A 16,677-nucleotide genomic window follows, 5' to 3' on the forward strand; every position below is an offset into this window, starting at 1 on the left:
ATACCTCCCATAATCCTCATTACTACCGCATGACCACGATAACCCACTATAACCTCAACACCTACAACCATTCCTATATCCAGGACTCTCTTTCCCTAACAGTTCTCGTGTCTCCAATTAATCTGTTCTCCCAAACATATATCATAAAATCCTCAGTATGAGCACTACTCTATCTATTCTACATTACCACAAAACGGCCTACTTCTATATACATATACACTCATCTCCACAATCTTATCTCACACTCCGCAACTGTTAGACACACTCACACGAGCTTCTCAAGTTCATCTCTTTTATTATCACAAAACTCACCTTTAACTTAACATGATACTAAGTCCCAAAACTCCGTACTCACTGTCCCAAGAAAAGGTGTTAAACCACATGTAGTTTCAGTTCAATACCACACATACTCCACAATTCTCTTGCCACCACTCTAACCACCAATGCCTCATCTAAAACAAGGTCAAAAGTACTCCACAACCTCTCACAACTATGTCCCATTAACATATTATTACTATACCTTGACAACAACAGAACCATACCCAACTATCTTTCATATCATACACTATAAAGACCAACAAAACCATACCCATACCGACACTGGTAAGAAACATCGGGAAACAAAACAATGGTTTATATGCCCCGACCGACACTGACAGGAAATAGCAGTAACCAAACAACAATCTATGACAACACGAAAATACTCGTATCGCCACACGAATTACCGTGCCCAGATCGCCACTCGAGGCACAACAACCATATCGATAGCCATCACAACTTTTACAATCTTATAACACTAACTACGCACAACTTCCTTGACCACAGGACTTTCTTAAAACCGCAGATCACGACGCAACATAATAAACGGAATCACAAATACCAACCTTCTGGATATTATCCAGACCATGACTCATGAGGTCAGAACCTCACACAAACATTTACACATATCATGGACCCATAATCGAATGTAACTAGCCAATCCTGATTACGTAAGCTACCACTTGATAATGAATACCTCTCATACACACAATTATCACCACTCGGCGAACGTAGTCATATCATCAGTACCCAACTTCTAGCGAACACCTCATATATCCACCTCTTATACTCCTTCACAACCATACATACTGATCAGTCTCCACAAAATCAACCCCATTAGAACAACTAACTTCCCTAATGTAACATCATCCTCAACCGCCAGTGACAATACTAGGACACCAACATCCTTAATGTGACTACTCTCTTACTAACACTTCTTAATATAACAATCCATTTCCTCGCTTTGGTTATCATCCCAAATAACGAACATCAAATCCATCAACAAAATCTACCTCATCATTATTTCCAATTCTATCCTTTATCGCGTCGTAACCTAACCCTCCACCAAAATCTCATATTGCATAAACACTCTGCCAGCTTCTTACTCCCTTAATACCTCAAAACCGACGGCTAATATGTCGTCCTAAATTCCTATATCACTATTAACTCACATCCTCACATAATGCTATCTTGTCTTTCCATGATTCCTTATTTCCATGTCTCATAACTTTGTTCAATGTTCTCCCAATTTACCTCCACCCAGTAATACCACTTAATAATTTATCTTCTACCTTCTTCTACCTAACTCCTTAATAATCCGATTACCTTCTTGTTACACCACAACTCAAATTCCATTAATTCATATCGATATCTTCTCTTTCTTTCTTATCATTGATCCTCTCTCATCATACTACTCACTCACACTTGTCACCATCAAGTCTCCACAACTAACATTTACCCTTTAATTAGTTGTATGTCCCTTTCGTATCCCTAGAAAACCAACAACTCACCCATACCGTTAATTGCCCAAAGAATTTACATTAGACTCACCTCTTAATAATCCAAATTCCCAAACCTGGTCACTATCTACAAATTCACGTCGCGACATAACTCCATCTAAGTTCACTATATACCCCTCTTCTCCATCCCTCTAAAGCACCCTTTTTATTACATATATCCTTAAGCAACACAATGCTAACCGTCTCCCTCCATAAGTCCTTACACATCCCAATATACCACTATTCGTATCCCTCATCTCAATATTTCATTCTCACATTTCTTTACACTTACATCACTTTTGTCCACATATACTTACTTTTATATTACTCAACACACGACTATATCACTTACCATATCTCACAAAACATGCTCTTTACCTCGATTAGCTCATCATTCTTCCCTTTCCTTTTTCCACTATCTCTCGCAACCACATTACCACATGTCTTCCTTATCCAACATATGTCCCTCATAAGCCGGCATTCTCCATATCATAACATCCGGTAACTTACGTATCAAGACCGTCACATAGATAAAAGAATGCGTTAAGACTCAAAACATACATGTACACATACCCCCACGACTCAAAACAAATGTAAGAACATAGCCACCGACTCAAAATTAAAGTAAAAACATAGCCGCCGACTCAAAATGGCCGCCCACTGAGGTACTCGGTCGAGTACATAGCATACTAGGCCGAGTACAGGATACTCGGTCGAGTAATGAGACTACTCGGCCGAGTTCACGACTCCAGAAGCTAAACAGAATTATCACAGCGAGATTACTCGGCCGAATATGGAATACTCGGTCGAGTATGAAAGACACTCGGCTGAGTAGGGCCTACTCGGTCGAGTATCGGCGCAGTTCTCAGCACCGTCCAATTTTCGTAAAATAGTCATATCTCATTCGTTACTTGGTCATTCTGGACGTGTGACCTATCGTTAGAATCGTAATAAGACAAGCTATCACCTCAACTTGGAATCACAGCAATATCATTTCTGGAACTATACTTATGACAGTTTTAAGACAACCCTTTCGTAATCGATCTTCATACAAATCAAATTTTCTAAACAAAACAACTTGAACATGAATGAAGCAAACATTAACAACTCGGTACTTCTAAAAACCAGTATATAGGTGAACTTTTATCATACCCACATGAAAATTAAACACGACATTCATATATATAGACGCATGACCTTAATCACATGCTACTACCAACAAACCAAACATTAACATCATCATGATCATATACACATATACCACTACCCGTTTGAATGCCACATAATAAACACTTAACATGCCAACAATTCCATGCTCAAATCCGTTTTAACTGATTTCACACATCAATTCCATCATGCCTTTCTACCAATTTCACAATCCTTCACAGAATTTCACACATTACACCTTCTACCACATGTTCCAAGCATTCAATTTCGACACACCACACACATGTATCAAATAAACACACAACACATTCCCCCCCCCCCCGTGACTGGCTTGAGTTTGTGAGGGCCATAGTGCGACTCCGGGACGTCTCCTAATTCCTTGCGGTAGCTCCAAACAACTCTCCCCGCGTTCATTTTATTTAGACTCCCTAAGTTCATTGGGTTCATTAGTTTTAGGTGCCAGAATCTTCGGCTCTGATACCACTTTGTAACACCTCCACATACCAAGGTACCTTACCAAGGACTACCCTAGCATGAAAGGCTGTTACCATCTCAGTCTCCCGAGGTTAGTATATCAAAATTACCAATTCCAAACAACCTTTATTAAAGTATAAAGAGTTAGCGATTACATTATCTGAGACTAACTCAAAATAAAAGTATACGGTCTCAATACAAATAAAATCAAAGACAGCTAAACTCGTAACAGCGGCAGCTAGACTCGAAGTGATGACTCTCCATGACTGTCCCATAGCTAAACATCTGCATTACCTGTCACAATCTGCTCACCATCCCTGAATGGATCACCGCAGGTTTTATAAAACAACGACACGGGGTCAGTACCGTTCAATCAATATAAGACAAACAAACAATGTAACCGGCTGATCATCCTCCACAGTAACTGACTACACACCGAAGTGTGTAGCCCTACCGGATTACCCATCGCAACAGGTAATCCACTCCGCCGGTGGGGGACCGCAGCCCATCCCCACCAAGTCCAGCTCATCAACGAGCGACTATCAATCCCTGCCCCTTAATGTGTACATCCCCTCCCGTGACGGGTTCCACGGAGGACGAACTAGGGTGTGAAGCCACTCCCGCAAGTGACTCCACCACAATCACACACACCACAGCATCACAGCTGTCACAACACCACAACCGTCACAACACAAGCACATCACCACCGTCACCGCAACACCCATACTCCGATGATCAGTAGATAAAAACAATTACAAAACAAACACAATCTTAATCAATCAACAGTAACTGAGTAGGGGAAACCCTACATTTTCGCAATCCAAGCAATCAATAGCAATTCCTCATGACACCGTCACCTACATACAATAATCACATAATTCCAATTACCACATGCCAAAACCCATTTCCCCCAAATCACCAATAAGAGCAAAACCCAAAAAGACAGATTAATGAAACTAACGAAATCAGAGACTTACCGACACAATTGACGCAAGGAAAGGTAAACTAGACTCACGAACGATCCACACCATTGAGAGAGAGATTTGGAGAAGTTTAGAGTTACGTTGAAGTGTTTAGGTTTTGTGAAAATGATTAGAAACTGTTAATCCACGATTATATAACTCTAATCCTTTCTAAATCCAACCGCGGAAATAACACCAGTCAGACCGGATACTCGGTCGAGTATAGAGTATACTCGACCGAGTACTCTCTACTCGGTCGAGTATTCCACATACTCGGCCGAGTATTCCTGGGCAGAAAGCTATCCAGAAACACACGACACACCTACTCGGTCGAGTAAGCCCTATTCGGCCGAGTAGCAGACTTAGAAAAACCGTAGTATTACACAGCGCCCGACGTAGGGCACTTATAGGCTTGAGTTCGGGGAAGAGACCGATAGGACATGGAGGCCAGTGGTTCGATTGTATCGCTCCGACGTCTGTTAACTAAAATATTTATGCCATTCGATGTCGTTGACGGGTATATGAGGTGGTATCGTGAGCATTCTCACCCGTTTTTCTTTTCCCTCTCATATCGAGTACCGGTTCTTTCAGTCTCGTTTCACGAGGAGCCGGAGGTCGCCCTAGCCCTTAGTCGTCAGTTCAAGACCGTCTACCAACAACCCAATGAGGAGATGGGTAGATATGGTCTAGAGGCGTTGTTCAAGGACATGCGTCTCTACTATGAAGACTGTGACACCCTCATACTCCAAGTGCCTTACCAGGACCACTTAAGGTATGAGAACGTCACCATCTCGGTTACCCGAGGCAATGATAATCAAATAGACAATAACGAAACGTACTTTAATAATAATAAAGTTTTAAACGATACAACCAAAACCGAAACTGATAAAAGAAATACAAAGGTCCACAAACGTTAAACCAACTAGCTAAGAACAAAGTTCGACACAGCGGAAGACTTCTAAAGTAGCTCGTGATGACTCAACCCAGCTTTCCCATGCGCATCAATCACACCTGCTCATTATAACTGCTCACCACCCCCGAATGGATCACCACAGTTTTTAAAACATTTAAACGGGGTCAGTACTGAACTACTGATTACATAAAACAAATGCCACAAAGAAACAATGTCACAAACAGCTCAAACAAATCCCCAGTCTCCATCTCCAATCTCCACACAACTGACTACACACTAAAGTGTGTAGCCCTGCCAGAGTACCCATCGCAACAAGTACTCCACGCCGCCAGTGGGGGGACCGCGGCCATACCCACCAAATCCCCGCTCATCTCCATCGAGCGATAAACCCAAGTTCATTAATGTGCACATCCCCTCTGTGAAGGTTCCACAGAGGGCGAATCAAGGGCGTGAAGCCACTCCCGCAAGGAACTCCACTCAGGCAGAGACGCGCCCCGAAGATCACATACAGATACAAACCAATCAACAATATATACCCAACAACCATCAAGATCAACCAACAATATAATTAACCAATAATCACAACAACAATCACCACACATTATATAGCCAATACCGAGTAGGGAAACCCTACCTGGAACAGCAATCACCACAGACGGTCTAGCAGCTAATCAAAATCGTTCTTCAATGAAATCACCTCCTATCAAACATGCAATCATACAATCACCATCTAATAAACACAATACTCCCAAAACAACCAATTTACCCAATTAGGGTTTTAACCAAACTCAATGAAACAACATAAAAACTATACAAGGATCTTACCCTCGACACGACGAACTCAACGGTGTAAAGAACGTGACGATCCGACAACCTTAGCCCTTGGGATTTGATAGTAACGCGATGACGGAGAAAACGTAACTTCTTTTCTCTTTGAAGGGTTTTTAGAAAAAGTAAAAGTGATGAATAAAGTGACGGAAACATTTAAATATGAATCACGCGTTATTAACAAATCCCGTCAAAACAACCCGTAAAAGTAACTTACTGTTGGAGCTTGTGTCCTCCACAAATTAGTGTGATAACATTTGTAAATCTCTTACAGGTTCACAAGGGTATACTTCGTATTTTAATCAGTTGATTAACGATTACCTAATAACGGTTGGCTTGCTAGAAAGTTTGATGTTATTATCATACAGATGGCGGTGATCAACTGGTCCCTAAAGGTCACACCTATAGGATGTGTTTGAGAGATGTGGTTATAGAAATATAATCACATTGATGCCTTATATAACTAAACAGTTAGTCAATGTGTTCATGAGACAATTATTTAATGAAGATTAAATAATATTAGTTGAGACGAATTAACTGTCAATTCGTAAATTGAATATAATAAGTTATATTTAATTAAATGTATGTAATGTTAGCTTGGACGAATTAATCTGTTAATTCGTAATTAAAAATAATCGGTTATATTTAATATCAACAAGATGAATGTGTCATAGTGGTAATAGTGAGGGTACTCAAACAAAGATGTCATGGGTTCAATCCTCACTAGATGACAATTTACACATTTTATACATTTTTGGAATAACCGAAAATAAGAGAAATAACTCTCTTAATTTCGGTAAATTGGGCCGAAATTATGGAAAAGAAAATCCACCCTATTTCTCCATATACTCGGTTGTTATAAGGGGAGATGAGGGAATTTTCTTAACCCAATTCTTTTCCCAATTCTTGCCTCCTCTCATCGGAAGAACACAAAAAAAACTTAAAAATTAATCAGTGATTTTTGGATCGATTCTAGCAAAATCAAAGGGCATTTCTCATATCGTCTTGGGTGCAACTGATAGGCGAATATCAACTTTGATATTGTTCTTAGGCCGTTTTTGCTAGGACCAAAGGTTATTTTTTAATCTTTTACAATATTGTTTATGCAATTTAATTTTATGACTAACTCTCATCATCTTATAGATTCGTTATAGTCCTTAAATTAAAGGGATGCATACAGATAAATCCCACACTTACTCGATCGAGTAAGTAACTTACTCGATCGAGTGCCCCTTACTCGATTGAGTGCCACACATACTCAATCGAGTACCCATCAAACAGACTACTGTTTCGTATAAAAACATACTTACTCGACAGAGTAAGCCCCACTCGATAGAGTACCCATAGACTCATAAAACCGTAGTATTACAGTCTTCCCTCCTTAAAGAGAACTTCGTCCCAGAAGTTCAACCCATACTCAAAACAAACATACAAACTCGACCAAGACACAATAGCGCAACTAAGAACTCAAAACGAAACCCCAACCTATAAAACATGAACTCCTAACACTAACTCCACCAACTATGTCTACTTCCACAACATGACTCACGATATCGTATCCACCACATTCTAGCCTCTCTCGACACTAACTCCATACACTACCAACTACCATACACAAACGCCGCTAGCTCCGTTGCACTAACATATTATCCATTAGAAAATCCAATATCAACACACTAATAAACATCAAACGGAATGTTACATTCTACCACCCTTAAAAGGAACTTCGTCCTCGAAGTTTACTCACACTCATAAACATCATCATCCAACTGCCAAAACTATCGAACTCATAATCATTTGAAATACTAAATAATAAATACAACTATCAATTTACTAATAAATAAAAATATTAAAGATAAACAATTCAGTTCAACTCTGATAATTATAGTTGATTCGAGCAAACAAACAAGACGGGTGATTGGTGACATAATGTAAACACGATCATTAAATAACACAGTTTAAATGACAATAAACAAGACATATTAATAATAAGAGCTACATCAAAAATTAGCAGTTTAAATGTGTCTATTTTATTCTTTGTAAAAAGTAATCCAAACACCCTATAATCAATTAAATATAAAAATTATAAACATGACATTTATAAAATCACAAATTCTCATTATAGACGGAAAATATCCCTCTATAACTATAAACGAGCCAAACATGACATATATAACGTACATTACATATATTTTTAATGATTTTTATAATAACAATGTTTTAAAAAAAATCAGCAAGGGGTATTTACTCGTTTGGCACCTCTATCTCTCATTATGTTAGTGAGAGATGGTCTCTCAGGAGGCTTATTTGGAAGATATCGATTTGAAAAAAAAAATCACCATTTTCTAGGCTCATAAACACGACTCATGAGTGACCTAGGTAGCACCAAAACGGACACGGACACAGACACGTGACACGGCATCCCATGAAATTAAGGACACGAGACACGTTATTTATTTTATAGTAATAATTAATTAATGTACCATTTTATTTTTGTAAATGTATTTGATATTAAATTTAAATAATTGAAAGTGAAAATTTGACATCTCATTTCCTACTCAAACCGTCTTCTAATAAATCTCTTTTAGTTTTTCGACATCTCATTACTCTTTATTAGGCATGTCCGCGTGTGTCCGATGAATATCCGTGTCCGACACAAGACGACCGGTTAGTAGGAGTATCCGTGCTACCTAGGTCATGACCTCTTAAGTTAGTTTTCCGGCTCAAAAAATTGGGTATTTACCCATATGGTGATATTTAAGCATTACAGATTTGTGAGGGACTGAGGGATAATTTACTGTTTTTTCTACCCTTCTCCCAATTTCACCTGGCACTCTGTCACAATTCATAGCAGTTAGCGCTACTACTTACCATAAACCCTAACAAAACCCCAAAAATGGCTCGTTCAATTCTACCTCTGCGAAGATCAATTCTATCAAAGTCTCAATCTTTTCTTCAATACTTTCAAATTCAATCCCAAACTCAAAATCCCATTTCATGTCTTCCCCATTTTCTCTCGAAACAACCTTCAATTCAACCTCATACCAGAAGCTTTGGAACTAATGCCAGTGTGATGAGAAAGTCGGCTTTCGAGAACAAATTGTTTCGGCTTCTTCGTAACGAGGTTCAGCTTATTCTTGATGAATCCCCTCTTGATAAGGTCCTCTTTTCATCTCCCTTTTGTTAATTTCAGGGTTTTTGATTTTTTTTTTTGTAATTTGAAATTTATGTTTTTAATGTGGTAGGAATTCGATATCGAAAGATTGGTTCTATGTGTTTTTATTGTAATTACGCATACTGAAATGTTTCTCATCAGTGATTGTTAATTTACACTAATTGCGATGAAATGGGGTTAGCAGGGACGATTGCCCATTTCAAAATATACTCCCTTCGTCCTGGTTATTTGTTTACCTTTCTTTTGGCACAAAGTCCGAGGAAAGACGAGGGGGCCAATTATTGGATGAGAAGTGGGACAAATTGGGTTTGGAGGATCAAATTGCTCATCAAAGGCATTCCTAAAATAGAATGGTAAACAATTGAATGAGACACCCTAAAATGGAATATGTAAACAAATTACCCGAGTAAATGATAACCTTATTAGGTCGAAAAATGTAAATGATAACCTTATGAAAGAGGGGGTATCAAAAATTAGAAAAGAAATTTCTTGTTTACTTTATTACATTACTAGTTCGAACCCCTGAAAATTTTCTCCACTAGCTAAATTTCTGGTTCTGTCATTGCTTGGATGAAAGGTTGTTGAATGTTGATAACCTTTGTTCTTGTTGTTTGTTAGTTATTGTGTGCTCCGATTGATAACTTTGGCGTTGTTGTAAGAATGTAAGCTCAGTTTATATAAGTCCTGCTACAAACTTCTGTTATTTTCGGTTTGGCATTGTGCTCATTGTATCGTGAAGAACTAAGACTGTGGTTCTTTATACTCCTTGGTCAGCTTAGACGCGGTTGCTGATGAAACTGAAAAGGTTACTTTTACTATTGGCCTTAAGTAATACGGAGTATAATTGTTGGCCATTCTTACTCCTTTGATTTCGCATATATTGGGCTTATTTGATTTTTTTTTTTGTCAAAATAAACTTTGATAACAACCGTCCTCTCCCCTTCTAAATACTTGTTGGGTATGATTTTTGTGATGATATTAGAATATAAATTAGAACGTAATGGTTAGATTTAAAGTGGAAAACTTTGACCGCAAAGGTCACTGGGAAAATACTTGGCGAATGAAGGTAAAGACTAAAGGTAGTATTTACTAAGCTTGTCCTGTTAACCGAGCTCACCAGCCACCATCGAGTACAAGGGTTTATTAATGTAGATAGTTCCTTAAGTTTAGGTAGATAAAGACCTAGTATAGGCATGATATTAGATCTCGGTATGAGACTTGATCTCTAGGTCTATTGTTGCAGCTTGCTCCAAAAATGTGGCTGATATCACCTGAAAATATGGTTGAGTAACCTTCAAACCCCTGATGACTCGGTGACAATGCAGTGTCGTGACCTGGATTTAACTATTGAGTATAGGCCATGTTAGTTGTCTTGCGCTACGTATGAGATGAAATGTGTAAATTGAAACTCATGTATTATAATCTAAATCAGGCCCGTCTTTGAGGGTGTGCGGCCCGTGCAGCCGCACAGGGCCCCCAAAATTTTGGCCCAAAATTGGTCTTTGAGAGCCCAACAAAAAAAGAAACTTTATATAAGAGTATTTTGACGGTAGATACAAACATATAATGTGATGTGGTCTAGTGGTATTATTGTTGGGAAACTTTTGAGGTAGCATTAAATCACGTGCTCGATTCCTACTGCTGGCATTTTTTTTTTTGACAAAGTTATATATTGAAATTTAATAATTTGAGCAATATCCTCTATGCACACTCCTTTGTTCCACCTTATTTTTATGTTAATTTGTTTTTTATGCACACTACTTTACACCCAATTAATACTCACTTCAAGTCTTCAACTAATAAATACTAAAAAAAACTTGTATTTTCTAATAAATAAATTAAAATATAAAAATAATTTTTTTTTTCATTTGGATGTTGTTAATATGATATGTCCCCTTTTATAATGGAAATGAAAACCAGTTGCTCCAAGAATAGCCAATAACATCCTTTCAGATGAGAACGGTAAAAGAAAATCAGCTTTCACATAACCTCAAAACAATTTTTAAGATGACATAAAAAAAGATGATTTTTAAAATTTGGGATTAAAAAAAGGTTAAAGTTTACGTATATCAACTTAAAATTATACAATATCGGTAAAATTATAATTAGAACAGTACTATATAGGGCCCCGATTTAAATTTTCGCACGGGGCCCTAAAATCTCAGAGACGGCCCTGATCTAAATTAAAAGTGGGGGGCATGACCTGACTCGTTATGCAATTCCACCATAAATTGACTGGATTGAACTTTCTTTCCCTTATCCAGCCACCTTCTGATTTCGAAGGATTCAAAGTGACAGAGCGTCCAGGGGACAAGTGGATAACCTTGACGAAAATTTTTGGAGAAAGTGAAGAGATTAACATTGCAGTTTCCATGTTTGATGGGTCAGTCCCTATTCCTACAGAAGGCGATAAACCCGGTGAATCAGCCGAGGAGGAGGAGGAGGAACATTTGCATTTAACAATGATGATTAGCATATTTAAAGAAGGATATAACCGAGTCTTAGGGTTCGTCTGCTCAGCATGGCCTGACAACCTAGATATTCAAAGGTTATTTGTGCGTGAAAAGTCCGAAATGCAACTACCTAACAATCCCTATACGGGTCCTATTGTACAGTAAGAATCGTCTTATCAAACAATTCCTTGTTTGCTTGTCTTAGAAATTTCATATTAATCAATAATTGTTCTGTAAGCGTACTATTTTAATCAATAAATTTAGTTTTCTGCTAATCACCCTTTGCATCAATATTATGCATTCGCAGGGCAATGGACAATGAGCTGCAGGATTCACTGTATGACTTCTTAGGAGAAAGGGGTATAGACGATAACCTGTGTGTATTCGTGCATAGATATATCCACTATAAACACAAGGCTGAGTACATTCGTTGGATGGAATCTACAAAGAAGGTGTTAGAGAAGAAGTAACAGTATCATTGTTTCCAACCCATTTGATGGTATGCGTACAATTACTCTCATGCATCAAATACCTGTTATCTGTTATGTTCCAGTAGCTATTCCTCCGAAGCTATATAAGCTATGATATGTTTCTTGAGGGGTTTTGTATGAGACGGTTTCACACATTTGCGACCAACCTAAATCTTTATGTATTACTCATTTTATTCTAGGATTAATGGATTGATTTCTCATGTAAGACTGTCTCATTTGCCTTTCTGTGATGTTCGTGAGATTAAAAAGTTGCGATTCTAGAGGTTATAAGTTCCATTTTGCCCGATTTAGCTTTTAATACCACTGTATTTTCACCTTGGCGAAATACAATCCGTCTTAGAATCTAACTCTGCATTTGATAAATGAAGCTTTACATATGGACCAACTCCAGGAGAATAATTTAGCACAAATACCGCCTAGGCGCCTATGCCCAGTTGCCCACCAACTCCCCTAGAACGGGTTGTAGCCATCGCATGAACTACTTAAAAAATGAGAGGAGAATTGAGATGATATCCTTGAGTTTTTTTTGTGTGACTTGTTTTATGCAACTATTTGATCTTTTACGGATGTATTTGAGTCCCTTACTCTTATACGGATGATTTTTCATACCGAAGATATCACTAGTACTCCGTATCTAGACAATAGGTCTTGGGTTCGAATCCTCCCTTCCCCTAGATTGTAATGCCCTAGCTAGCGGTGTTAGAATGGATTGTGATTGGTTCGTACACTTATATTTTACATTGTAATTAGTTAATTACAGCTTAAAGTATGTGTCTCATTTAATTAATTTGATTAAACCTCCGTAAGAAAGCGACGGGAATTGGCTCGGGCAGGCATAAATCTTTATCATTATATATGTTGTCTAAAGACAGTTTTACAATTAATAATAATATTATTATTATTATTACGTAAATCTTTTACTTTTGCATGATATCTTTGGTAAAAGGACGTATAATCTTTCTCTTAACCTAATCTTAGCGCATAATGCATGTCATTATCTACCAAGTTGAGACTAATCCTAATTCATAATTGTGGCGGTAATTCTCAAATGTTTGCTTTACTAAAAGAGATGTCAGCTAGTTTAGCTCGTAAAGTCATGAAAAGTGGTTATTCATGAAATGGGTTCAAATCTCACCAGCAATATATTCGTCCTTGTGGATTCAATTCCTTCCCCTAAATTATCTTTGAGTTTGAAATTTAGATCGGTATCACAATAGTCACCGATATGATGGTCTTATACAAGAATTTATATATAAAATGTAATAAAAGAACAACTCTAGTCGATATGATTTTTTTAATATCATGTTCGATTCTTTCATATGTATCAATAGCCAAAGTTTATATATAATAGTAATTAAATAAACTCAATGTAGTACAAATTATGTCAACTTGATTGGTGAACAATTATATAATTGTAAGATGGTATCATCTTGACTATAACAGCTTCCATGTGTGAAACTAGTAAGCTTCATAAATCTAATGAGAAAAGGACAATGCTTATGACTTAAGCTATGAATTCAACCTATTTAAAACATAAATTCCATCATTTCCTTGATCTTGTTATTTCTTCTTACGATACAAAATCACGACTTTGAATATTTCAAACCTAAGAAACCAATTAATATTACATCCATTTATTTATGAGTCATATTCAAACATACATATATATATATATATATATATATATATATATATATATATATATATATATATATATATATATATATATTTGAATCTCGATTATGAACGATTAATTGCACAATTACCACTCATAAAATCACATAATATGATGGGTAACAAATGCATATCATACGCTAAAAAGATATCGTGTAAATTAAATTGCAAGTTCGAGTTTTTCTCAGGTCGCTATGAACAGTGGTGGAGCGAGGGGGGCTAGCAGGGGCGGTCGCCTCCGCTGACGTTCCAAAATTTTGAAATATTTAGTTAATATTATAACCACTCCGTCCCTGCTGAAAATTTTCGTCCCTACTGCCTTTAAATCCGGGCTCCGCCACTAGCTATGAAATTAGTATATTGTACATTGCACCTCATTCTATAGTCTATAACAAAACAAAAGAATTTATTATCATAAACATGACTAGGAAAAATTAAGCTTCATATAGAATTAAAATTGCAAACATATAAAAATTAAACAAAAATGATTGCGCTTCCTAGACCCATTGAAGTGTTTGGCTAATTTCAGAAGTTCAATACAAATAAACAAAACAATACATCTTACCAATTGATAACTGTAAACTATCCATGAGCACTTAGATTAACTAGTATAAAGTTATTTTAGGTTAACCAGAGTTCTTGGGTTCAAGCCTTGTAAATGCCAGCAATGTTAAAACTCGTGAGGGAATGACTACCACCCTTGAAGTCGTATCCAGCTCGAATCCAAAAACCAGATGGTACACAAAAAAATACTCTTAACTTTCAAATCCAATCCTATGTACAAACTCAAGAAACAAGATCCAACAAATAAATGAAGTTAAAAGGAAGATTTAAAAAAAAAATCAATTGGTCCTAGTATATTTACTTCAAAGCTTAAGAGACAAGTCAAGCTTATGCAATTGATCATGATCTTGTACATCAATACTACTATTACTCTTAAGCACATTGACACTAATACCCTTCCAAGAAATCCCTCCAATATTTCTATCCAATAATGGCAAGGAATTCTTTTGAACACTACCAAACATTGCACCTCCACCATTATTATATGATGAAGTAGGTGATGATGAGCTTGATGATCCCATTCCTAGCCGTCCGATGGCGGGTCGTTGTTGATCAATCATAACCACTCTTGACCATCCATTATTATTAGAAGAAGATGTAGTCAAGTAAGATGGCTTATGTATCAAGGAATGAGCTTGAATTCCAAGAGGCTTATGATTATTAGTACAAGACCCATGAAGGGGCATAGTAGTAATTTTGTTATGGAATGGTAATGAAGTTAATGATCTACTCTTGAAAATATCCTCAGGATAGTAATTAGCAATGATTGATGGTGAACCGGTTTTCCGGCCTCGTTTAGCTAGGGTTCTTTCCCTTTTATGTGCATTTTGATGCCCTCCTAGTGCTTGGGAGCTATAGAATTTCCTTTGACAATAGTTGCATGAAAACACTCTAGGCTCGGCTTCATTGCTCCCTTGAGGGGTTTTTTCGAAACTATTAGTTTCACCCGACTGGTACTGGTCCATGCTATCCGACTCCAAATCATTTCTGCATAAGCTAAGATCCAAAATAAGATCATGGTTTTTGTGATTTTCAAAAACTTGTTCTTTCTTTGTTGAATTTTCAGTCTTTTGAGGGTTTATTGAGCATGATAGAAAGTCTTGTTTTGAAGGTTCAGAAGATGATGAGGAGGTTGAGTCATTTGGTGCATTCATAATTTTGAATTGGAAATGATGTAAGAAGTTGTAATCCTGTTATATTGTTTGAAAGCATGCGTTTGAATGTATGGTATGATATATAGAATTTTTTTCATTGATTAGGTAGTAAAATGCTTTTTCTTTTTTCTTTTTGTTTGTTCGCGAAAAGAAATTAAAGACTCATTACTTTTTGCCTCTTTAATACAATTGATGACGATAAATTAATTCAATAAATTTATGCGGTTATTATTGAAAATTTACCGCTGAATAATAATAACATTATATTAATATGTGTTTTTAATATGATTTTTTTTTTTTTGAATAATTAGATAATGTCTAGATTTGGGTGTATGTAGCTAATCCAATCTAAAGCTTGAGCTCGAGTGAGCTCACGATGAGCTTGAAAAGTTTGACTGGATCTCATAAGTTGAGCTTGAACTCGGTTTGGAAAAGACTCAAGTTCACTCGATTCGATTAAATAAATCTATGCTATATCTTCATTTAGTCTAATCTTACCAATAAATATATATTTTTTTTAAAAGTTATTAATAATCCAAAAGTGAATTCGTTATTGTGAGCTCAGGGTCGGCTTGAATTTGTGAGATATATAACACAATTTCATAAGAAAGTTGTTACATTATACATGAACTTTATACTTTTAACATGTCATGGCTTATGATACCTTTGCATGACTATTAGAGTATTGGTTTATTGGTAATAAATAATTAGTATTTGATCAATTAGGGTATACAATCTACTTTTACCTCTAGAGATCTCTAATGCTAAGCTGTTTTCCACACTAAGATATCACTCAATAATCTTGTCTTTAAGGTGTTTAACTTGTGTGTCAAGTAGTACTTATAGCTAAAGATTAGCTAAGAATGAGATCATTAATTATGTTTGTAAACCTTTTTAAAGATTTCAGATCCCCTGTTTCACCTTCGTGTTCCATCTTGTGTCCTATTGTCTTAATTTTCTTACACCTCATTGTCCTTTTATGATATCTAAGTTCTTAATTTTAAT

At 36.8% G+C, this 16,677-nt stretch overlaps 2 protein-coding genes across 2 annotated transcripts; one reads left to right on the forward strand and one right to left on the reverse strand.

The window, feature by feature from the left end:
- The first annotated feature begins 8,938 nt into the window (after positions 1-8,938).
- Positions 8,939-12,554, forward strand: LOC141648136 (uncharacterized protein At2g39795, mitochondrial-like). The gene is made up of 3 exons (XM_074456619.1): positions 8,939-9,321; positions 11,601-11,950; positions 12,097-12,554. Exons 1-3 carry the CDS (start codon positions 9,058-9,060, stop codon positions 12,257-12,259), a joined length of 777 nt encoding a protein of 258 aa, XP_074312720.1. The 5' UTR covers positions 8,939-9,057; the 3' UTR covers positions 12,260-12,554.
- Positions 12,555-14,820: 2,266 nt separating this feature from the next.
- On the reverse strand, positions 14,821-15,672 carry LOC141649776 (zinc finger protein 1-like). Its single transcript, XM_074458456.1, has one exon. The coding sequence runs from the start codon at positions 15,670-15,672 to the stop codon at positions 14,821-14,823; it is 852 nt and encodes a 283-aa protein (XP_074314557.1).
- Positions 15,673-16,677: the final 1,005 nt, after the last annotated feature.

This window comes from Silene latifolia, chromosome 3 (genome assembly GCF_048544455.1).
Source record: "Silene latifolia isolate original U9 population chromosome 3, ASM4854445v1, whole genome shotgun sequence".
Taxonomy (NCBI): Eukaryota; Viridiplantae; Streptophyta; class Magnoliopsida; order Caryophyllales; family Caryophyllaceae; genus Silene; species Silene latifolia.